This window comes from Protomyces lactucae-debilis (assembly GCF_002105105.1).
Source record: "Protomyces lactucae-debilis strain 12-1054 chromosome Unknown BCR37scaffold_2, whole genome shotgun sequence".
Lineage (NCBI taxonomy): Eukaryota > Fungi > Ascomycota > Taphrinomycetes > Taphrinales > Protomycetaceae > Protomyces > Protomyces lactucae-debilis.
Window position 1 is genome coordinate 784,116 of NW_024467994.1, and position 22,499 is coordinate 806,614.

Sequence of the window (22,499 nt, forward strand, 5' to 3'; positions counted from 1 at the left end):
TGCATTAGTCGGCGCAGCGCGTAGCGTGATGTGTATAGGTGGTCAGTGCCCAAAGACTAGTCTACCAGTGCCCAAAGAATAGTCTACCACAACAAAGCTTACGCTGTCTCGGTCACAACGAGGCACTAGACCGGCTGTAGTCAGCTGGCGTCAAGTATTGATATCAGTGAATGTGATTATGTGTAGCTGCTCTTGAGAGATTGGAGCTTGGTCGCCCACGTGACAGTCTTCTCAGAGTCCCCCGCGCAGCCGCGCTCGAAGGATCGCGGCGCGCGCGCGCCTGACCTCACCAGTCTGATTCGACAACCAGTCAGGATGTCAACCTGTAGCGCCGCCAAGAGCCCTGTCCAATTGCGGTCGCCACAGCTACGCCGTCAAACTACCCTGCAGAGGCACGGCTGTCGCACGATAACTCGGCCCGTGGCCATAGACCATCGCTGTTGAGCTACCGCGGATTACACGCATATCGATCCTATATGCTGAAGCCGCTCGAGCTTCTCCTGCTTCTAGCTGCGCTTCTCCCTATTTCTCTAGCTTCTCAGAACGACAAGCATGAGACTGGTAGATGCATCATGCGCGGTCAATGCGGCAAAGAATCATTCTTCAGTCCAGAATTGCCTTGTCCTGACAACAATTTGGCAACCAAGCCTGATCTAGAGCTTCGGGAGGCGCTTGTTGGTATATGTGGCGAGCAGTATGCTACTGGGTCTGTCTGCTGCGATCAAGCACAAGTGACAGCGCTGCGGGAAAATCTAAAGAAAGCTGAGAACCTCATCGCATCATGTCCAGCATGCAAGAACAATTTCTTTGACTTCTTTTGCGGCTTTACATGCTCTCCAGACCAGTCCTCGTTCCTGAAAATCGAGAGTACAAAGGAGATGCCTGGTGGGTCAAGAGCTGTAACTCATCTGAGCTACTTCGTTTCCCAAAGATTCTCTCGCGGTTTCTTCGAATCCTGCAAGGACGTCAAATTTTCAGCGACGAATGGCTATGTTATGGACCTCATAGGAGGTGGCGCAACAGACGGACAAGGATTCTTGGAGTTTCTAGGACAAAAGTCGATTGTTGGATCTCCCATTCAGATTGATTTCCCGGTGGACACGGATGCAGAGTTGGCGGAGTGGGATCCACCATTCCGACACTGCAACAGTTCTGATATCCAATCTAAATGTGCATGTGTCGACTGCCCAAGCGTTTGCCAGAGTCTTCCAGAACTGAACCCGCCCGGGAAGACTTGTAACATTGGAGTGATGCCATGTTTGTCTTTCTCAGTGCTATTCCTCTATGTCACTAGTCTGAGTGCCTTCTTTGCGGGTTATGCCTTCTATCTTCGGTCTAGAAAGTCATTTGGAAATACACGTGGCCTGCAGCTCCACAACGAGCAGTATCTCTCCTCTGACGAATTGGACGATCATTCGACGCTATCCGATAGGCATTTGAACACGTATGCCCTGAATAATTGGCTCGAGGGAATATTTTATCGCATCGGCATGACTTGTGCATCATTCCCATACGCCTCGATTGGACTCAGTGTGGTTATTGTGCTTTTCTTGAGCATCGGATGGACGCGTTTCGCTATAGAAACGAACCCGATAAAGTTGTGGGTTTCGCCGACTGCAGACGTGGCCTTGCAGAAAAATTACTTCGATTCCACATTCGGTCCTTTCTATCGCGCCGAGCAAATGTTCCTGAGCAATGCTTCACATCCAACATCCAGCGTGCTCACCTTTGAAAGCTTGAAGTTTTGGTTCGATCTTGAAGATCAACTCAAGCGCATGCGCGATCAACATGGAACTGGCATAGAAGACCTGTGTCTGCAGCCTACTGGTCAAGGGTGTGTCATTCAATCGCTGACAGGCTATTGGCAGGGCGATTTTGAAAATGTGTCCCCATCCAATTGGGCGAAAGAGCTACAGCGTTGTGCCGATCAGCCGGTACAGTGCTTGCCTGTATTCCAGCAGCCGCTCAAGCCTCAAATGATTCTTGGAGGCTACACTGGTGATGATTGGCTCTCATCGAGCGCACTGGTCTCGACAATCGTCTTGAAAAACTCGCTCGAGCCAGCTCTCAGGTCTAGGGCCTCAGCATGGGAGAGGGACCTGCAGCAGGTACTGTATCGCGCACAAGAAATCGCGAATACCATGGGTCTACGTCTATCATTCTCGACGGACGTGTCCTTGGAAGAAGAGCTCAACAAATCAGCCAACACTGATGCGCGTATTGTTATCATCTCGTACCTTGCCATGTTTCTTTATGTCTCATTGGCATTGGGCACGTCTCGTTGGCAAGGCAAGGCAACCCTTGTGCAAACAAAGTTTTCGCTCGGCCTGTCCGGCATTGCCATTGTTCTGCTCTCAATATCCGCTTCAGTTGGGCTTTTTTCGCTGCTCGGAGTCAAAATCACACTCATCATTGCTGAGGTCATTCCCTTCCTTGTACTTGCAATCGGCGTGGACAATATATTTTTGCTCTGTCATGAGTTCGCGAACATCAATGCAAGCGAGCCATCTCTATCAATACCCATTCGAGTAGCCCTAGCCTCGAGCCGGGTAGGACCTTCAATTTTGTTGAGCGCTACAAGCGAGACACTGGCTTTTGCCATTGGCGCTGCTGTTGCAATGCCAGCTGTCCGAAATTTTGCCATCTACGCAGCCGGAGCGGTATTCTTTGATGCCTTACTCCAAATGACAATGTTTACGGCAGCGTTGGCATTGGATCAAGCTCGTGTCGAGTCTGGACGATTTGATTGTGTGCCATGCGTCCAAACTTCTGTGGACGGCAGCGCACTAGACGTCGAGCAGGGCTATGTCTTTCGGTTTATTCAGCGGAGACTGACCCCAGGTTTGATGCAGCCTGTCGCCAAGCGATTTGTCCTCTTCCTATTCTTCTCTTGGGCAGCGCTTTCAATCGCCCTTTTACCAAGTATTGAATTCGGCCTTGACCAGAAGATAGCACTGCCGAAGGATTCTTATCTTGTCGACTATTTCAGGGATCTTGAAAGCTACTTTGGCGTCGGACCTCCTGTGTACTTTGTGGCCAAGTCTCCCAACATCACCGAGCGGGCCGCTCAACAAGCTGTTTGCGGCCGTTTCACAACCTGCGATGATTTTAGCATGGCCAATGTCCTAGAGCAAGAGCGGAAGCGACCTGACGTCTCTTTCTTACTAGAACCCGCTGCCTCTTGGCTAGATGACTTCTTCTACTGGCTGAATCCGCAATTGGAAATGTGCTGCAGGGTGCGGATTGATGATCCGTCAAGATTTTGTGGTGCGGAAGAAGGGCCATCGCGCTGTCGACCGTGCATGGAAGATCGAAGCCCGGCATGGAACATAACACTGTCGGGCATGCCGGAGGGAGAGGAATTCATGAAGTATGTTCGTGCGTGGCTGAGTGCTACAAGCACCGAGGACTGTCCTCTTGCGGGAAAAGCGCCATATGGTGACGCCTTAGCCCTTCGCGATGACGGGTATGGTCTCGATGCTTTTCACACCAGGACTTTTCACACACCGCTGCGAACTCAGGTCGATTTGATCAATTCGCTCGCTGCAGGCCAACGTGTGGCCAAGGAAATGAGTCGGCTAACTGGACTGGATGTTTTTGCTTATGCTGTGCATTACATTTACTTTGCACAGTACAGCAATATTGTCAGCCTCACGTTCAATCTTCTTGGCACTGCTCTTCTTGCAATTTTCCTGATTGCTACTCTTGTCCTCGGCTCTTTGACAGCTGCCGCTATACTATGTGCAACGGTGGCACTTATTGTGCTTAACGTCGCCGGTGCAATGGTTCTCTTCGGAATCAGTCTCAATGCATTGAGTGTGGTCAATCTTGTGGTTTGCGTCGGCATCGGCGTCGAGTTCACTTCGCACATGATTCGCGCATACATGCTTCCAACGACGCATTTTGCAACTCGTGTCCTGCAGCAGGAAGAGGGATATCAGGAGCTTCGCAGTCGCAACGCCCTTGCACAGGTCGGGCCGTCTGTATTCACGGGCATCACAATGTGCAAATTTTGTGGAGTGGTCGTGCTTGCCTTCACGCAATCGAAAATCTTCGAAATATATTACTTCAGAATGTGGCTTGCCCTCGTCTTCGTTGCGGCAAGCCATGGACTTATACTGCTGCCAGTCGTCTTGTCGATGTTTGGGCCCAGGGGTTACGTCTGCAAGGAGATCGCTTCTGACCATGCTGAGTTGCCAGCGGCGTCAGACCCCTTGTGGCAATGAACATCTCGGGAGTTTTATGTATCGAAGGCTGCTTCGCTGGCAGTTCAGTCAGTCATAGAGCGCAGACTCAGGCACAAGAAGCTTGTAGCATAAGCAGCTGAGCCCATCACACCCAGCTACCAGGGGTCGCTGTTATTCGCACGTGCGCGATTGCAATTGACGACCACACCAATTGTTTTGTGTCTAGTGCACATCCACGCTACTTGATCCGGTCCCAGTCAACCCAGTGATCTGTTGCTGTCAGTCTCTTAGGAGTCCTAGGTCACACAACCATTCTATGGCTCATGAAGGGCCTTCCAACGGTCGACTAGAAGCTCTTCGGAACAACGTACGGCCTCCCTCATTGCGACACATCACTTACAGACAGTGGAAGTTCGCCGCTTTATGCCAATTCATCAGCATCTTCGGAAGCACGCTTAATATTTTAAGCTTAGATGTGGAGGTAGCAACTATGCAGAATCGACAAGAAAGAAAGCTGACTTGTCAGAAATTAGAGCGACAGTTGGCAGGAATGGACGCTGGTGCGGACTACGTGCAACAAATCCGCTTGGCATTGATCAAATCCCTGAGTTCGAGCAGAGCGATCAATCTGAGGTTCGTGAACGCCGCTCTGTGTATTCAACTGACGGCAGCAACATGGATGGCTTCATACGGCGCCAATACACATACCGCGGCGTCCTTCCCAATCCCCTAATGCGGGTCGCGCTGGTCTGGCGTTCCTCCTCACCAGTCAGGCAAGTCGGTTCCGATAGTGATGATGCAAGTCTGAGCGACGTGGAACAAGTCAAGGAGGAGCGGCATTTTGAATGGACGGAAGTGAGTCTAGCTGATCAAGTTCGGATCTTACATGATCTCTGCGAATGGCACATGCAGAGCGAGAAATTTCGCGAACGAGCCGGTGTCAGTGACATGGAGATGACCAGCTGGCGCATCGATCCTATCGGCAGGGATTCCAACGATGTTGTCTACTATTTACTTGACGACGGCAGGCTTTACTGCCGGACAGATCCATGCGTCCAATTTGCTGTGCACCGGAAGCAAGGGCGCGGCCACACTACTGATCATGTTCAACGGCAGGACGGAGAAGCCACGGAAGACTGGACTTGCCTAGCTACCTCTTATTTGGAATGGGTTGCCTTCGCGGAGACTTTGGTTGATCCATTCGGTGCAGATGAGAAGCGTCTGTACAATGTCATAAAAAAGCAGCTGCTGCCAGACATACTTGCAGCAGAGGAGGAACGACGTTTGGAGGGCGAAAGAATCGAGCAGCTACGCATCAAGGAACTGCTCCTGGCCGAAGCCTTATCCACTCGCAAACGGTCGTCTCGAATCCAAGTTATTGAAGAGCGTCGCCACGAAGAATCTGCCCGAGCGGCCGCTGAGCGGCATCAGGAAGAGCTCGAGGCTGCTGCAAAACGACTGAAGATGCAGGACCAAGGCGCGATTGCTTACATGCCGCAGCCTCGGCTAACACGAGAAGCTCGAGCTAGAGACAGAGAACTGCGCCTCTATATGCAGGACAAATCACTCTCAGGTAGGCCAGCCGATCTTGAGCATGTAGCGTTGGCACACTCGCCAGTCACGTTACCAAAGACCAACTCAATTTCGCAGGCCGCGCCGGAGTCCTTATGTGGAAGCACAAGACTTGATGAAGAGGTCGATACAGAAGCAGATCCGCGTCAACGAGATTTGGGACCCGAGCCAGTGGTTGCCACTCAGGAAGATGGCTCCACCCAAGAGAGCATTGATACGTACGCACCTGGATTATCCGTCGCGGTGACCGCATTCCAAAATAGAGAGGGCGGTGCAAAGCAGTCATGCCCCACGACATGAGTGTTTGAACTACGCTGAAAGTAGCTTCACAGGCCATGAGCCAAGATGGATGCCATCGATTACGACCGAACGACTGGTCAGAATGTCTGGATGTCCTCTACTCGCAAGAGTGTTTTCTCATGCTTCGAGCTGTTCTGTTGTCGGTGTTCTCGAAGGCGTCCGTCGACAAACTCCGAGTTGTTGCGCCGCAGACTTGTTGGCATGCGCAAATGGGAAGCGTTTTGCACAAGCACTCGATGACAACTTGTAAAAGCACATAGATCAGGTATTGATCCGAATAATTGCCACAGAACAATCACTCACGGGCCACAGACGTGTTTATGTACTTTTGCAACATGCTTCTTGCCAACGCCCCACTCACGTGACCAGTATTCATCGTTCGAAAAGAAGCTGCCATTCAGCTTCCAGAAGCTCGATCGCGACAAGGCAATAGCAAAACACCGTAGCTTGTATTAAGGGCTCTTGACTCAATGTTCGATCTACTATAGGGCTTCGCAACTTTCTCTACTACTTTGTCACAGACTCAGAGGTGGACGTCAGTCTTGCTACCGCCACTTACAGTGCTGGGTGCATGCCATGTCAAGAAGGCAATGTGGCATGCTACCAAGTGCTCGACCCTCACCACATAATGAGCGACTCGAGCAAATCTCATCCTTTCATTGTCCCAAAGAGCACGTCGGGGTGACATTTTGAGGCTCCGACCACCGGGGGTCAGTGGGTCACTCCTACAGTTCTACCAGCCCACGGTCACGATTTCTATGCGTGCGTCTTTTGCACGGCTGCAAGAATCAAACGATAAGCCAGCAGTACGCTTGCCAGCTGCAATGATTTCGAAAGAGCCAAAGGTCACACAACACCATCTCTGCTAAGCTCATATGCAGGGTCTTCTAGCTGTGTCGCGAGCTCGGCGTCGCAAGTGGCGATGGCGGCCTGCTGCCTGCCAATATTTCTGCTGTACTAAGTTAACAGCGTTTCCAAGTTGAACTCGAGCTGTCGGCCGTGTCGCGGTCGGCGCGACTGCAGCTTCGGCAGAGTGTCGATATGTCGATCTTTGACACTTTATATGTTCATTGTTCATGCTGTGGACTGCAAAATCGGCAGGCTGCCATTTCAGATCTGGTGGTCGTCTCGCAACATAAGAAGATGAAGCTGCTAGCTTTCAGCATGCATCCCGCAGCCGTGCAATCCGGATTATTTTAAGTTTGCGGGGAGATTCATGACTCACCGTCGAGCTCGAGTCACCAGTTCACGAGTCACGACTTCAGGCGGTACACAGTACTGTACACTTGAATTTTGATACAGCCACTGCAGTCGACATCAATGTCCAGTCTGTGCACGTTGCACGTACGCATCGCACGTGGACATCCAGGGAATATGTGATCTTGATAGGGTGACAGGCTGACAGCAAGTGTCAGCAACCTAGGAAGTTCGAATATCTTGCAAGCTAGTTGCAGGCAACTTGCAGCTGGCTTCTGAGTTCCAGATCTAGGGTCTAGCCAAATGCAGCAGTAATTTCAGCAGTGAATCAGCACCCACTGTCCGGATTCCGGATCGCAGGTTTCGAGAGTCGAGAGTTGAGAACTTGAGAGTCGAGACCTTCCGGACACGGGATATAACCAACTTTGCCATGTTCTGGAACACCAACTCCCGAGTCCCTGATACTTACTCGTATTATACTAGGGACTCAAGATACCTTAAACTTACTACGCCTGTAGTCGACGTCGGTCTTCAGCCTTGGGTCAACTAGTCAAATTGCGAAAATCAAGTGCCAGAATTGAAGTGGGTCCTGATTCCTGAGTCAGGACTTCAGGGCGGCCGGTCATCAAATTGCCGTCAACTTCGGTGTCAACTTGTCAACTTCCATACTCAAGGACCATGGGCCATGGCCCGGCCGCTCGGGGGCTCGGGGAATCCTGGAAATTGGAGCCTCATGTTGGAATTTTGAATCAGTTCGTGGGGTAGCCCGGGTAGAACCTAGAACGTCACGGACGTGAAATATGAAAGTTGCAAGTCGCAACTTCAATTCCGCGATTTGCATGCAAGGGATCCAAGGTCCAAGGGTAGTTGCTACAAACTGCCAGTATCGCCACAACTCAGGCTCACAAGTTGCAAGTTGCGACTTGCCAATGGTAGAGACTGGGCACTATAGCACAGCGGCACTGGTTGCCAACTTGCACCTTCCGAGTCTCGAGTCTCGACTCGTTTTGAGGCTTCGCGAACCCGAGCCAGCGTGTCGCGTATTTCTGCCAAGAAGTTCTCAAGGATTCCGAGGCTGGCCAGATTGGCCAATCATCACGAGCAGAAATCAATGTGCACGGCTGACAGGCTGTGGCAGGCTGGCAGCCAGTGACAGGCTGAGTGACAGGCTGACAGCAGACCGTCACTGGTCCGTCAGGTCCGTCAGTGGACCGTCACAGCTGTGAGTCAGTGACAGCCTGACAGGCATTGACAGCTGCAGCCTGACAGGCCGACAGCCTGACAGGTTTGACAGCTGCAGCCACAAGGCCCACAAGTTCCACAATTGGGCTACAGAAAGCGACTTGTCTAAATTGCCGGAAGCTGTCGACGCCTGTCGGCGCTTTTGCCGACGCACAGTCGACAAGAACCACTTCGTGCTCAACAAAAAGTATATACTGCAAAAGGTCCGCAATTGTTTCCGGACATGTCCGTGCCCAGGGGCCAGGGCTCTGGCCTGGCGCCAGGTCGCGGTTTCATTGCCAGTCATTGGACTCGACAGACTCTCGAACCGAGTTAACAGCGACTCGACAGAGTCGACACTGACACAAAATGACACAACAATCATTTCCAAAACGCGGGCCCGTCTCTACTCGCAGGTCACCGCGTTTCGATTGGGCACAAACAAAATTGCAGTTACGGTGTAACTGATACAGTCTTGAGAAGCGCGGAACTCAGATCTCCAACTACGAGGCTAGATTCTGAGCAGCGGCCCCTCCAATGAGCCGTCATATAAATTGGAGATTCGATTACTCGCTAATACTATTGCGCAATACTCCGGAAGCATAAGTACATCTTCAGAGGGAACTCCAGCGATTCTGATTGCACACCACAACTTTCGATCACAGGAACAGCTGCTGTCGCTTGCAGTTGAACATCTATTGGCTTCTTAAGCTTGCAACAATATGAGTGAGTCCGATACCACTGAGTTGGCGGTCTCCCCAGAACTTATTGCGACCTCGGAGGTGTTCACTGGTATCACACGCCAGCATGGCAAAGGGAGTAGAGCATGGACGCTTTATCCATTTGCCTATATCATCATCATCAACTATCTGATCTTCTTCTGGTGTTTAGTGAGTCCAATCCCAGTCGAGGCTTTGCTAACATCTCTAGCATCGCTTTGTGATAGAGAGACGCTTGATGCCTTGGCTCATTGGCCCCAGATACAGAGATTTGCCTGAAGCAAAGAAACGAACAGCCACAAACCACTTGATGAATATCTTGTGGAAAGTTGTCGCACTCTTTGGTTTCTTCCCCTTCATCATGACTGTTGTTCTAGGACATTCAATGCGGGAACGGATGCCGTCAGGGCATGTGACATATGGCGACATTCTATGCTTGGACTACATGCTCTTTGTCACAGGCTTCGTGTGGGAATTGGTTTACCGCAGTCGAATAAGCTTTGTTACTGCACTACACCATCTTGTTGCAATCTTCATTTCGACACTCGCGGTGTTCATGATGCTCACTGATCGTCATGGCCAGGAGGGAGAAAACTATTTGCAAATCATTTTTGTGTATGGTTTCTTCGAAGTGTTCTTCGAGACTGGTCCTCATGTGTGTATGTTGATGTACACACGCGATCGAGGGAATTCGAAAAAGCTGAAGCGATCCTTCTTGATCATTGCCATTATGAGCTTTACCGGTACATTCCTGGAGCAATTTGCCATCTTCTTCCTCTATGCAAAACATTTCAAGACTTGGGACTGGTCTATCAAGATACTCACGCCGATCATTCATGTCTGTTTTGCTTCGGCGCAAATTCACGGTGGTCGCATCTTCCTGTCAATGTCTCGCAAGATGGCGAAAGAACATGCTGCCAATACTTCCTTAGAACGCGGCGTAAAGGAGAGTGAGCAGCAAGAACCAGATGGATCCAAGCTGACTACTACGGTGACGATCATTGAAGGCTGAAGATGGTTGGATGTGCAAATGATGCACTAGTTTTGAGCTTGACAATTGAGAAGATAAGAGTCTATCACATTGTCTACAATCTTGCTCCAAATCGATGCTGTGGATACCTACACCTTTGGTACCATGCTGTGAGCGCCAAGAATGAGGCTCACAATTTCGTCCATAGCTTTTTCATGCTTTACTTGGGCAAAGATCGTTGGACCACCTTCACGCATGCGGGCGGCGTCGCGCGCCATGATGTCCAAGTCTGCACCCACGAGCTCTGCCAGGTCAGTCTTGTTCACGATGAGTAAATCGCTCTGCGTGATGCCTGGGCCTCCTTTTCTTGGGATCTTGTCGCCAGCACTAACATCGATAACGTAGATAATGTAGTCTGCCAATTCCCGACTGTAATTAGCCGCCAAGTTGTCGCCACCAGATTCGATCAGGAGGAGCTCCGTGCTAAACTTAGCATGAAGGTCTTCGAGCATCTGCAGATTCTGGGAAATGTCTTCCCGAATGGCCGCGTGAGGACAACTGCCTGTTTCTACAGCGCAAATACGCTCGGCAGGCAAGGCTTTGTGACGAATCAAGAACTCTTGGTCTTCTTTAGTGAAGATGTCATTCGTCACAACAGCAATATTCATTCGCGGGTGTAGACGTCTGCAAAGAGCCAAGACCAGAGCCGTTTTACCTGATCCGACTGGACCACCTGACCATTGATTAGCTTATGTCAGATTCGGGACAACGAACCAATTCCCACAGTAAATGCTCTTTCGGCAAAGTTGCGCCGATTCAACAATGGCATGGCACGTTGTAGATAGGATCCAGCTGAGACATTAGCAAGTGGAAAAGCACTTATATAGCTGACCATTGTCCAACACTTCGTGGTCGTGGTCGTCTCGAAATCAGCTCAAAGTCTGTGGGTGTTTGAGAGCTTACGAGTCGTGCCGTGCTCGTGAGCGTGTAAGTGCTGCCCAGGCGCAGGATGAGATTGGCTTGTCATGGATAAAGCTTGGAGAGTGCCTGGATTTCTCGGCTCGATGGATTCACCGCTCGCGCTTCTACAGTCCAGCTCCGGAGAAGATAGCTGGGTAGCGACCTATAGATCTACGTATCAGCTTAAGCTTAGGTTTCTAGTTCGGGCTGAACGCGTCAATCCTGCGTGGGATTTTGATCAAAAAATATCTGGGCGAAGCGTATGTCTATCTTGTACGTAAACATGCAGCTGGCAGGCGGCGACAGGAACCCAGACGTTACTCTTAGAGACAACTTTCATTGACTACAGGAAGCCTCACTATGACAGCGATAGCTTTAGTGAAGACGCTGTTGGCCGAAACGACTGTGGCCGACTCACAGCGCATAGCAGTCGCGACTCAGAGGCTGCGAGATGAGGTCTACAGTCAGCCTGACTGTCTCGCATCGCTGATCGCACTCATGCAGAAAGACGAAGCGGCGTCTATGCGACAGTTGGCTGCAGTTGAGGCGCGTAAGCAGACGCCAAAGTATTGGGCAGGCCTGTCGGGTTCCTTCAAACAAACAATTCGCTCATCTGTCCTGGTATCGACATTGAAGGAACCTGTTTCTCTAGTCCGGCATGCCTCCGCGAGAGTCATCGCTAGTATTGCCAGTATCGATCTTCCTCACGGTGATTGGAGCGAACTCATGTCAGTTCTTGTTCAGGCTGCAACTTCGACGGCCGCTTCAGACAGGGTGATTGGGGTTTACATTATATTCACCCTCATCGATGCCATCGAGGAGTTCTTCGTTCCACGTATAATGGATCTTTTCAAGCTTTTTTCCCACACAATCACGGACGCCGAGTCTGCGGAGGTTCGTTTAACAACTTTGTCGGCAATCGGCAGGCTTGCTGAATGCATAGATACCGATGATACTAGCTCTGTCAAGATGTTCCGGGGGCTTCTACCAAGTATGGTGGCCGTGTTGCAAGAAAATGTGCAGAATGACAGCGACGAGGACGCCGCACGGCAGTCCTTTGAGGTGTTCCAGACCCTTCTCGTCCTCGAGCCACATTTACTGAGCAAGCATCTTCCGGACTTCATGACTTTTGTCGTGGAATTGGCCTGCTCTACTGGCGTGGAGAATTCCAAGCGCATCCTAGCATTCTCATGGTTACTGGCCTGCGTCCGTTTTCGGAAGAACAAGGTCAAGGCTATGAAAATTGGGCCAATGCTTGTGGACAGAATGTTACAAGTAGGCGCAGAAGACGATCCGGAGGACGAGGATGAGGACTCACCAAGCCAATTGGCCTTTCGATGTGTGGACGCTTTGTCCGTGTCTTTGCCGCCATCACATGTAGTCCAGCCTCTTTTGGCTCGAGTGCCTACAATGTTGCAATCATCGTCGCCAGGTGAACGAAAATCAGCTCTCCTTTGCTTAGGCGCTTCTTTGGAAGGGGCGGCTAGCTTCTACGCCAGTCGCGTCACTGACATTTTGCAAGCAATCGCCAACGGACTGCAGGATCATGAAAGGCAGGTTCAGCGAGCTGCTTTAACGGCACTGGGATCCCTCGCCGACGAATTCCCTGACGAGGTGGCCGCAGAACATGCCACGCTCTTATCACTTGTGTTCCAGCTGATGCATTCTCCAAGCGTGACAGTCGCCAAGTCTGCATCTACTGCCTTGATCACGATTCTCGAAGGATTGGATCAAAATCAGATTGTCACTTACTTGCCGCAGCTCATGTCTTCCTTCTTTGCCGTTCTTGAGTCCAATACTGACGTCGAGGCGAAGAGTGTCGTGGTGACAGCCTTGGGATCAGCGGCACACGCAGCCAAAGGCTCATTTACGCCATTCATGAATCGCACAGCGGAATTGCTGACCCCGGCTCTATCTTCTACAATGCCCTTGGAGCTTGATTTTCGTGCTTCAGCTCTCGATTGTTTCGGCTCCATCGCAATTGCAATCGGCGCAGAGCAATTTCGGCCTTTCGAACAAAGTGTGGCTCAGTCTGCTGCGATCGTCCTCGACTGGAAGCATAGCCGTCTAAAAGAAAGTTCCTTCTACTTCTTCGCGGCGCTTGCAAGGCTTCGTGGCAATGAGTTTGGCACTTATGCAGACGTTGTCATTCCCTGGCTGCTGAGATCTGTAGCGCAGGATGATAATGGCGAGACCAATCCTGACGATAGTGACCAGCCAGCTGATGATGAGGATTTGGACAGCGAGGAATTCATGAATTCGATTGGCATCAATTCAGCCCTTGCAATGGAGAAAGAAACAGCATCTGAGGTCCTGGGGGAAATCCTCTCCCACGCTGCTGAAACATGTGTGACATACATTGGGGAGATCGTGGTGCAATTGACACAATGCTTGGACCACTACTACGAAGGTGTTCGCAGAGCGGCAGCAGGCTCGCTGTATCAGTCAATCTCAGCGACATATCTTTTATCGGCTCCGGCTCAATGGCTACCCGGCTTACCGTGTCGAGTACCTCTTCGTTCTGATGTCGAGCAGCATGCTGGGGCAGTTCGCTCTGCAATCATGGAATTTTTGATTACGGAGGATGACAAGCTCGTGGTTTCTGATGTCTGCAGACATCTAGCTCAGGCAACTCGTTTATGTGGACCAGGGCTTCTAGGCTCCGAGGCAGATCTGAAACGGCTGTGCGACATTCTCCTCGACATCTTCAAGAGAGAGCATGCCTGCCAAATCGCCGATGAAGGCTTTCCGGCCGTTGCAGAAGACGATGAAGACTTAGTCGAAGTTGAAGATGATGAAAGTGAAGAGCTCGAGGCAGCGCTGCTTGACGCTGCTTCTGAGGTTATCATTTCGCTTTCCTTCGCGCTTGGCGATCAATTTGTTCAACCATTCGGCCTATACCTTCCGTTCTTGAAACAATTGGCCAGTCCACCATCGCCCGATAGCTCTCGTGCTTCCGCACTAGCTGCCTTTGCCGAAGTTGCAGGTGGTCTCAAGTCAGGAATAACGCCCTATACCGAATCATTCTACAAGCTGATCTCATCAGGTCTTGGGGATGAAAACCCCGAAGTTCGATCGAACTCTGCATACGCTATGGGATTGCTCTGCGAGCATTCGAAATTGGACTTGTCTTCAGAGTACATGACGATACTGCAAAAGCTTCAGCCACTTTTTCTTGAAGGCGAAAATCACAGGTTTGCCAAGGATAACGCCATTGGATGCACGGCACGTATGACACTTGCCCATCTAGATGCTATGCCACTGGAGCAAGTACTTCGCGTCGTTGTCCAAAATCTGCCTCTTCGCCACGATTTTGCAGAAAACCAGCCCCTCTACCGTATGTTCTGCTATTTGTACGCACAGAACAATGCCACTGTCCTGCAGATGACGAAGGAGTTGTTGCCAATCGTCAAAACCGTGCTGCACGGCGATGAAGCACAATTGACCCCTCAAACTCGAATCGATTTGTCAAGCTTAGTTACAGCGCTCGATGATGCGCCATAGAATGTTCAAGTTAGCTTCATATTGGTTTGCAGTCTCTGCTTGAGTGGAATCCGCTCTTCGATCCGTTTCAGATTGGCGCTCAGCTCAGATTGACTAATGGTCAAAGGTCATTGACGACGTGTCCTCGAGTTTTTCTTTCTCTTTTGTAGTCTCTCATTTCATTTGCTAGTCACCACCCGGTGATCAGACAGCTCAGTTCTGCTTGACTGCTTGTTGTATTCAATGATACATTCGACACCTTCGACAGTATACTGATGTACTTTCTTGAAAATCCGACAACAGCGTCGATTCAGAGTGATTAGCTGTCGGATCTTGCTTGAAAGTGTTGAGCAGTCGCAAATGCTGTTGTGCACAGGGAAGCGATGGTACATGCAACACTGACGCTGTATCTGAATGCTTGAGAGCTTTTGGTGTAGGTGATTCGAGTTGAACCCAGTCCAGCAAATGCATGGCGGATGCCTGAAGAGCAAGGCTCGATTGAAGGCATAAAACACCGAGCGTATTAAAGGTGTCGTGACCGTCTGCATTGCTACGGATTCTTCTTGTGCGCAGGCGAGTCTCGAGCGTGAGGGTTGTGCTGACGAGTTGAATGCTGGTGAGTTGACAACACAGCTTACAAAGGCTAGTGCACCATATCCATACACCATCGCGATACGTCAGCTATCATCCGCTTACCGTTAAACTGGCTATGCACCTTAATTGACCCAATCACGCAAACGTCAACGTCAACGTCCACGCAAACGCATACGCATACGTCAATGCCAAGCAAGTGAATGTCAATGCCCTTAAGACACGCTCGGAAGGCATTGGTGCCAATGAAGGCCCCTAGTCAGCAGTCAGCGGTGCTAATGAAGGACCCGTAGCAAAGGAGCGCTACGATTCTGAGGCCGCTAACCGCAAACAGAAGCGTAGCGAGAAGCTCATGCGATATGTCCCGCAAATGGTCTTCGATGGGAAACGGGAGTCGTGGGCAAACTTCAAAGCTGTCTTCCAGATCACCGTGGAAGCCTACGCCCTGGATGACTACGTCTTCACCGACATCGACGTCGAAGACCCCGCCTATGATCGGTTCTTTGCAGGCGACGCCAAGAGGCTACTCATCAAACACCTCGATGCCAACGTCATGATGAGAGTCAACCTGGCGGAGTCGGCTGCCAAGATCTGGACCGGTCCTGTCAAGTCCAACGAGGGCAGCAAGGAACCGCTGCTAGTACGCCGCCAGGAGGAACTGTATGCTTACAAGTGCAAGGCTGGCCCCTATGCAAGAGCACATCGATCGCGTGCTTACCCTGATAGCAAGAGTGGTGGACTGCAGACGCAACGGCACAGATTTCGAGAAGCGGAGCGCTTTACTCAACATTCTGCCAAGCGACTGGGAGGTGTTCCGCCAAGGAAACGTTGCAAATGGGAAAGCTGCTATCGACCTCCTCGCCAACAGCTTGATGAGCGAGACAGAGCATTGAAAGAGCTTGGCAGGCACACAGGCGCAGCTGATGTACATGGCACCACAAATGGGTCCGGCTCCAGCTTCAGGCCTACCAGCTGGAGGCCAGGGATGAGGAAGAATTCTCGGAGTACAAGTGCTACAACTGCCAGCAGACGCTCTTGCATGGAGGTGCCAGCCTTGCACTTGTAGGCGTACCGTTCCTCCTGGCGGCGTGCTAGCAGCAACTCCTTGCAGGCCCTCATTGGACTTGACAAGACCGGTCCAGATCTTGGCAGCCGACTCCGCCAGGTTGACTCTCATCATGACGTTGGCATCGAGGTGTTTGATGAGTAGCCTCTTGGCGTCGCCTGCAAAGAACCGATCATAGGCGGGGTCTTCGACGTCGATGTCGGTGAAGACGTAGTCATCCAGGGCGTAGGCTTCCACGGTGATCTGGAAGACAGCTTTGAAGTTTGCCCACGACTCCCGTTTCCCATCGAAGACCATTTGCGGGACATATCGCATGAGGTCCTCACTGCGCTTCTGTTTGCAAGCAGCGGCCTGGGGATCGTGGGGCTCTTTTACTGTGGAGCCTACATTGGCATCTCCGGCTGCTGGTACGGAGCCTTCAGTGGCATCGACGCCTTCTGAGCGTGTCTTGGTAGGCATTGATTCACTTGATTGGCGTTGACGTTGGCGTTTGCGTTTGCGTTGACTTTGACGTTTGCGTGATCGGGTTATTCAAGGCTCATAGCCTGATTGACGGTAAGCGGATGACAGCTAACGGATTGCGATGGTACTTCAACAATGGGGTGTGCTGGCCTTTGAAGCCTGCGTTGTCAACTCATCAGCACAACTCTCACGCTCTAGAGTTGCCTGCGCACAACAGCAATTTGCTGGTCATAGAAGACACAGCTAGAAAATCCTCAGGTGCGCCCTATGTAGACATGGGTAAAACTATCGCGACGACAGACTTGACGAGGCGAGATCGGTGTGACTGCAGATGCTCCTACTGGCTCGGCATTGGGTGAGATCTACGCCATCCAAGGGCAAAGCGACAGAGGCGATGGCTGGCCTGGTCGCACCGTGCACATATATTTTGCCAGGCGAAATTTCCAGAAGTGTGAATATTGCGATAAGACAGATGACGTGGCTCTCGGGATAGCAAGACTCATAATCTTGTGAAGAGGTAGCGAATGTATGGCGAATGCCTGATGAAGAGGGCTTGGACTGCTAAGACATGGACGTATCAAGGGGCGTTCTTACTCTTGTGCTACCGGAACTGCTGTGCTGACATTTTATAGTGCACTCATTGGCGTCGTCGCAAGCTCATAATTTCCACCGCACAACAGTTTCACTTGCTTGGTGTTGGCGTTGGCGTTTGCGATTGCGATTGTGTTTGCGTTTGCGTGATCGGATTAATCAAAGCTCATAGCCTGTTTGACACTGGGCGGATGACAGCTCACGGATTGCGATGGTGTTTCTGTTGGACACAACTTTTTCGCTGTATCTCAAGAGCTCTAAAGCATTCGGATACAAGATCAGTGTTTCATATACCATGCACCTCCTGTTGGACTGGGGACGACTTTCCCGCTGCACCACAAAAGCTCTCAAGCATTCGGATACAGGGTCAGTGCTCCATATACCATTGCACCTGCGCACAACACTTCACCTGATTCTATATTCCCTCTCGGATCATAGCTTTGCGTCTATCAACACCGCGCCTAGCTTCCAGAGGTCCACATGGAGATCTATCGTCGACCCATGCCTGTGACCTCGAGCCTTCGCGACAGCAGCATTCGATATTTCACTTCAATGGACCCGAATGCAAAGTTCTTCGCTCAAGACAAAGACACCACGCCAACCACAGAAGAAGCACTGGAAATGGCAAAGATTCCCTACCAAGAAGCAGTGGGATGCCTCATGTATGTGATGACGACCACTCGCCCGGACCTCGCATTCCCGCTGAGCATCCTTTGCAAGTACATGGCACACCCGAGTTACGATCACTGGAAAGCCGTCAAGCGCCTCCTCCGCTACATGCAAGGCACGAGGGATGACGGGCTCACCATTGCACCTGGGCCCATGAAGCTTGACGTCTATTCCGACGCTAACTATGCCGGCTGCCAAGATACTGGCAAGTCCACCAGCGGCTACGTTTGCATTCTCAGCGGCAATTGTGTCTCTTGGTCAAGCAGGAAGCAGGAGGTGGTTGCCCTTTCCACCACAGAAGCTGAGTATGTCGGCCTCAGCAATGCCACCAAGGAGCTTCAATGGCTCAAGTGTATCGTCGCCCACATGACGCCGGCAGTCAAAGGCACAGACGCGGCACTCATTGTGGAACTTCACGGCGACAATCAAGGCGCTATTGCACTGGCAAAAGACAACAAGTTTCATTCGCGAACCAAGCACATATTACCTCGCTTTCACTATGTACGCGAATGCCTTCGCCTTGGCTTCATGCATTTGGATTACGTCGCTACTGGCCAGATGCTCGCAGACTTACTGACGAAAGCGCTCGGCAGCAGGAAGTTTGGCCAGTTCAAAGCGATGCTTGGAGTCGGTAGAGAGGCAAGAGGGGATATGGAACCAGGTCAAGTGTTGTGCGGTGAAGGGCTGGATGTACCATCTGAACATCAAGACCTGCCAGCTGGCAATATATAAAGGCCAGCACATCAGAATCGTAGATAACCATCAAGTTGCAAGCACCCAAATCCGCCTATAGCTCTGCACCTCCGCACAACATTTTTCCTTATGGGGTGCGCTGGCCTCTTAAGGCCGGCGATGTCAACGTATCAGCACAACTCTCACGCTTTAGAGTTACCTGGCACATGACAGCCCACATTGATAAGTTCATGTCTTCACATCTCAAGCCCTGTTCACCAGGCACTACAGGTGATGAGCCTTCTTCATCAGAAAGCCACATCATCTGTCTCATCGTAATCACCACACTTCTTGAATTTTCGCCTAGCAAAATGTATGCGCACACGTCGACCAAGAGAGTCATCGTCTTCGTCATCCTGCCAATGGATGGCATGGGGTGTTTAAGCGTCAGGCGGATTGTCTGTATTGAGACGTTGATTGTTTCAGTATTAGATATAAATGAGCTTCGAGATTCTGCGGGATTCGAAGTTGGGTCCAGGAGGTGTCTCCTGATGAGCACTGACTCCTGGATGAGGCCTTGGATTCGGGGTTCGCATCGCATTACCGTTGAGCCAAAAGTGACTAGTCCCTAGAGGACACCGCTGCAGCTCTTTAAACCCCGAATCCAAGGCCTCATCCAGGAGTCAGTGCTCATCAGGAGACACCTCCTGGACCCAACTTCGAATCCCGCAGAATCTCGAAGCTCATTTATATCTAACACTTCACCCAGCTTCGAATTCCCGCGACAGCTATCCTGCAACCTCCTTGTGCGGTGATACTGTGCTTCGAAGCCTTTCCCATAAGTTCGTGTTCTGCCATCACTACGCAACGCCAGCGCAAGGCTCATAACCTGTCGCCATCTTCACCGCCTTCTGCGTTGCCGTCAATCTCTGCCTCCACCTCGCTTTCATGAGTCACAGAGCCAAGGAACGGAGCGACACGCACTTCATCGTCGTCTGTCTCCATTTGCTCCACCTGCTCTTGTATCCCCTTGCGACCAAATTGGTCCTCAACAAACGTGGCATCCCTCGATACACGCTCCTTCTTGGATTCTGGGTCCCAGAAGCGGTATCCCTTGACCTGGTCCGGATAGCCAACAAAAATCATTTCACTTGCCTTGGACACAAACGTTTTCAACTTTGACTGCTGTGTGTGCACCCAAGCGCGGCAGCCGAATACACGCAAGTAGGAGACGTCGGGTTTGATACCTTTCCAGGCTTCGTATGGCGTCATGCTCTCGTGAGCTCGAGTGGGTAAGCGATTACACAAATGAACAGCAGTGTGCACTGCGTAGGACCAGAATTTGTCCTTCAAGCCAGCCTCATGAAGCATTGCACTTGCATGGTCCTTGATCGTGCGGTTCATTCGTTCTGCAACGCCATTCTGCTGAGGTGTCTCGGCCACAGTGCGTTGATGCACAATACCCATCTCTCGCAGGTATCTGTCATTCTCATTGCTGACATATTCGCCGCCATTGTCACTGCGCAGGATCTTCAGCTTCTGTCCAGTTTGTCGTTCGACCTCATGCTGAAAGTCTTTGAATCTCTCGAATGCTTCGGACTTCTGCTTGATAAAGTAGACATGTGTGTACCGGCTCGCATCGTCGACAAAGGTCACATAGTAGCGCTTGCCCGACCAAGATGGCACGAATGGGCCAGCAAGGTCGCTGTGCACGAGACCCAAGAGCTTTGTTTCACGAGACTCTGACTTTTTCGGGAACGCCAATCTTGGCTGTTTCCCTTTTTGACAACCCGTACAATCCGCAGTATTTGGCGTAAGCTTTCCAATATCTGGGCCAGTGACCATATCCTCGAGGCGCAACATTGAAACAATGCCCGGATGACCAAGTCGCCTATGCCAAAGCTCCACATCTGTTGCTTTGGCGTGCAGTAAACGCGACGAATCAGGTGTATCAAGCCAAAAAAGACCCTCGCGCTTCGGCCCTTCCGCCACTGTTCGGCCGTCATGCTTTGACATCAAGCGCCACTTGTTCTCATCAAACAATAGTTGATAGCCCATACCAGCAAGCACCCCGACAGACAGCAAGTTAAAGCTGAGGCCTGGCACGAACATGCAATCAGGCATTTCCAAAGGGCCGTCAATAGTCGGAATGATTGCTGTGCATAACCCTTCCGATACCTCCGACGTGTCGTTGCCAAAGCTGACATTTCGAGGTCCACGGCCGGATCGCAAAGATCTTGAGTTTACTAGTCCTCTGCTAGACTAAAGGCAGCGCAGCCGCTCTACTTATGTCCTCAACCTGCCAGCGTGTCAGCTTGGGCCCCTGATCGTCGCATCATCAATGAGCTCCTGAAACAATCAACGTCTCAACACAACACTCCACCTAGCTCATTGTCGTCCATGAGGCTAGCTAGTCTTGCGACGAAGGCCGAGCATTGCCATGAACTTTTGCAATTTCTGCCGACCTAGTGCTTTGGTTGTCAGATCTGCAATCATGTCTCCAGTAGCAACGTATCCGAGTGACATGCGAGCACGCCGTACACAGTCTCGCACAAAGTGATATTTCGTCCGTATGTGCTTGGTGCGGGTGTGGAAGCGAGCATCATTTGCCAAGGCGATAGCACCCTGATTGTCGCCATGGATGTGAAATGTCAAGCGCGCATCGGTGGCTTTGAAGTCGTGCAGTAGGTGTTGCACGATGATCTTGACCCATTCGAGCTCCTTTGTCGCGTTGGCCAGCCCAATGTACTCTGCCTCCGTTGTAGACTGCGCAATGACTTCCTGCTTCCGACTGCTCCAAGAAACGCAGTTTGGGCCGAGCATGACAATGTACCCACTGGTTGACTTGCTGTTGTCAAGGTCGCCGGCATAGTCGGAGTCTGAGTACACGTGCACATCCAAGTCGCCCTTCTTGAAGACAAGACCTACATCCTTCGTGTGCTGCACATAGCGTAGGAGTTGCTTCGCTGCCCGCCAATGTTCATAACTCGGCTTTGCCATGAAACGACTTAGGACGCCCATGGAGTGTGCCAAGTCTGGTCGTGTTGCGGTCATAAGGTACATCAAGCTCCCGATGACGGCCATGTACGGCATGGTTGCCATCTCTTCTCGTTCGGCTGGTGTGGGATCACATGTTGCTTGAGAGAGCGATAGGCCGCTCATCATTGGTGTGTGTGTACCATTGCAAGACTCGAGTCCAAAGCGCTTCAAAATCTCCCGACAGTAACGTGCTTGACTCAGGGTGATACTGCCATCAGAAGCGTAGGATAGCTCCATGCCACAAAATTGTGTGGCAATACCAAGGTCTGTCATGTCCCACTTTGTTGACAATGCCTGTTTGAAATCAGCCAGGGCGCTGTCGTTCTCAGCAATCATCAATAGATCGTCGACATAGAGGACAAGCCGAATATCTCCACCTCTGAGAACAAACAAGCCTTGCTCATGCTCGCATCGCAGGAATCCATAGGACAACAGGAACTCCGACATGACAATATACCACTCGCGACCAGACTGTCGGAGACCATATAGCGTGCGCTTGAGACGGCAAACAGCGCCATTTCCACTCTCATAGCCAATTGGCTCGTGCATGAAGACCTTCTCTGACAAGTATCCATTTAAGTAAGCGCCAACAACGTCCATGTGCCAGACCTTCAAACCCTTGTTGACAGCAATGACTAGCAGGGTGCGAATCGTGGTGAACTTTGCAACGGGAGCAAAGGTCTCCGAGAAGTCAACATGCTCCTCTTGCTGGTCCCCGTGCGCGACAAGGCGCGCCTTGAATTTGTCGATCGAGCCATCTGGGTTCAATTGAGCTTGTATCGCCACATGTTTCCGATTAC

The 22,499-nt window shown here is 51.2% G+C and overlaps 7 protein-coding genes across 7 annotated transcripts; 4 read left to right on the plus strand and 3 right to left on the minus strand.

Moving 5' to 3' along the window:
* Positions 1-271: 271 nt before the first annotated feature.
* On the plus strand, positions 272-4,572 carry BCR37DRAFT_147032 (patched sphingolipid transporter). The gene has a single exon (XM_040866096.1). The coding sequence runs from the start codon at positions 477-479 to the stop codon at positions 4,224-4,226; it is 3,750 nt and encodes a 1,249-aa protein (XP_040728018.1). The 5' UTR covers positions 272-476; the 3' UTR covers positions 4,227-4,572.
* A 285-nt stretch (positions 4,573-4,857) lies between these two features.
* BCR37DRAFT_376578 (uncharacterized protein) lies at positions 4,858-6,357 on the plus strand. Its single transcript, XM_040868624.1, has one exon. The coding sequence runs from the start codon at positions 4,863-4,865 to the stop codon at positions 6,057-6,059; it is 1,197 nt and encodes a 398-aa protein (XP_040728019.1). The 5' UTR covers positions 4,858-4,862; the 3' UTR covers positions 6,060-6,357.
* Positions 6,358-8,841: 2,484 nt separating this feature from the next.
* Positions 8,842-10,262, plus strand: BCR37DRAFT_146907 (uncharacterized protein). The gene is made up of 2 exons (XM_040866095.1): positions 8,842-9,367; positions 9,408-10,262. The coding sequence occupies exons 1-2, from the start codon at positions 9,200-9,202 to the stop codon at positions 10,206-10,208; spliced, it is 969 nt and encodes a 322-aa protein (XP_040728020.1). The 5' UTR covers positions 8,842-9,199; the 3' UTR covers positions 10,209-10,262.
* A 53-nt stretch (positions 10,263-10,315) lies between these two features.
* On the minus strand, positions 10,316-11,083 carry BCR37DRAFT_343631 (CobW/HypB/UreG, nucleotide-binding domain-containing protein; the record flags this gene model as incomplete). The annotated part of the gene is made up of 3 exons (XM_040867517.1): positions 10,316-10,899; positions 10,941-11,018; positions 11,059-11,083. Coding segments are annotated over 3 exons (687 nt in total), but the record flags the coding sequence as incomplete, so codon positions are not given.
* A 325-nt stretch (positions 11,084-11,408) lies between these two features.
* On the plus strand, positions 11,409-15,052 carry BCR37DRAFT_376581 (karyopherin Kap123). Its single transcript, XM_040868625.1, has one exon. It carries the CDS (start codon positions 11,487-11,489, stop codon positions 14,628-14,630), a length of 3,144 nt encoding a protein of 1,047 aa, XP_040728022.1. The 5' UTR covers positions 11,409-11,486; the 3' UTR covers positions 14,631-15,052.
* BCR37DRAFT_146888 (uncharacterized protein) lies at positions 14,710-15,557 on the minus strand. Its single transcript, XM_040866094.1, has one exon. It carries the CDS (start codon positions 15,275-15,277, stop codon positions 14,789-14,791), a length of 489 nt encoding a protein of 162 aa, XP_040728023.1. The 5' UTR covers positions 15,278-15,557; the 3' UTR covers positions 14,710-14,788.
* A 3,712-nt stretch (positions 15,558-19,269) lies between these two features.
* Positions 19,270-19,554, minus strand: BCR37DRAFT_376585 (uncharacterized protein). The gene has a single exon (XM_040868626.1). The coding sequence runs from the start codon at positions 19,544-19,546 to the stop codon at positions 19,289-19,291; it is 258 nt and encodes an 85-aa protein (XP_040728024.1). The 5' UTR covers positions 19,547-19,554; the 3' UTR covers positions 19,270-19,288.
* Between the last annotated feature and the right edge of the window lie 2,945 nt (positions 19,555-22,499).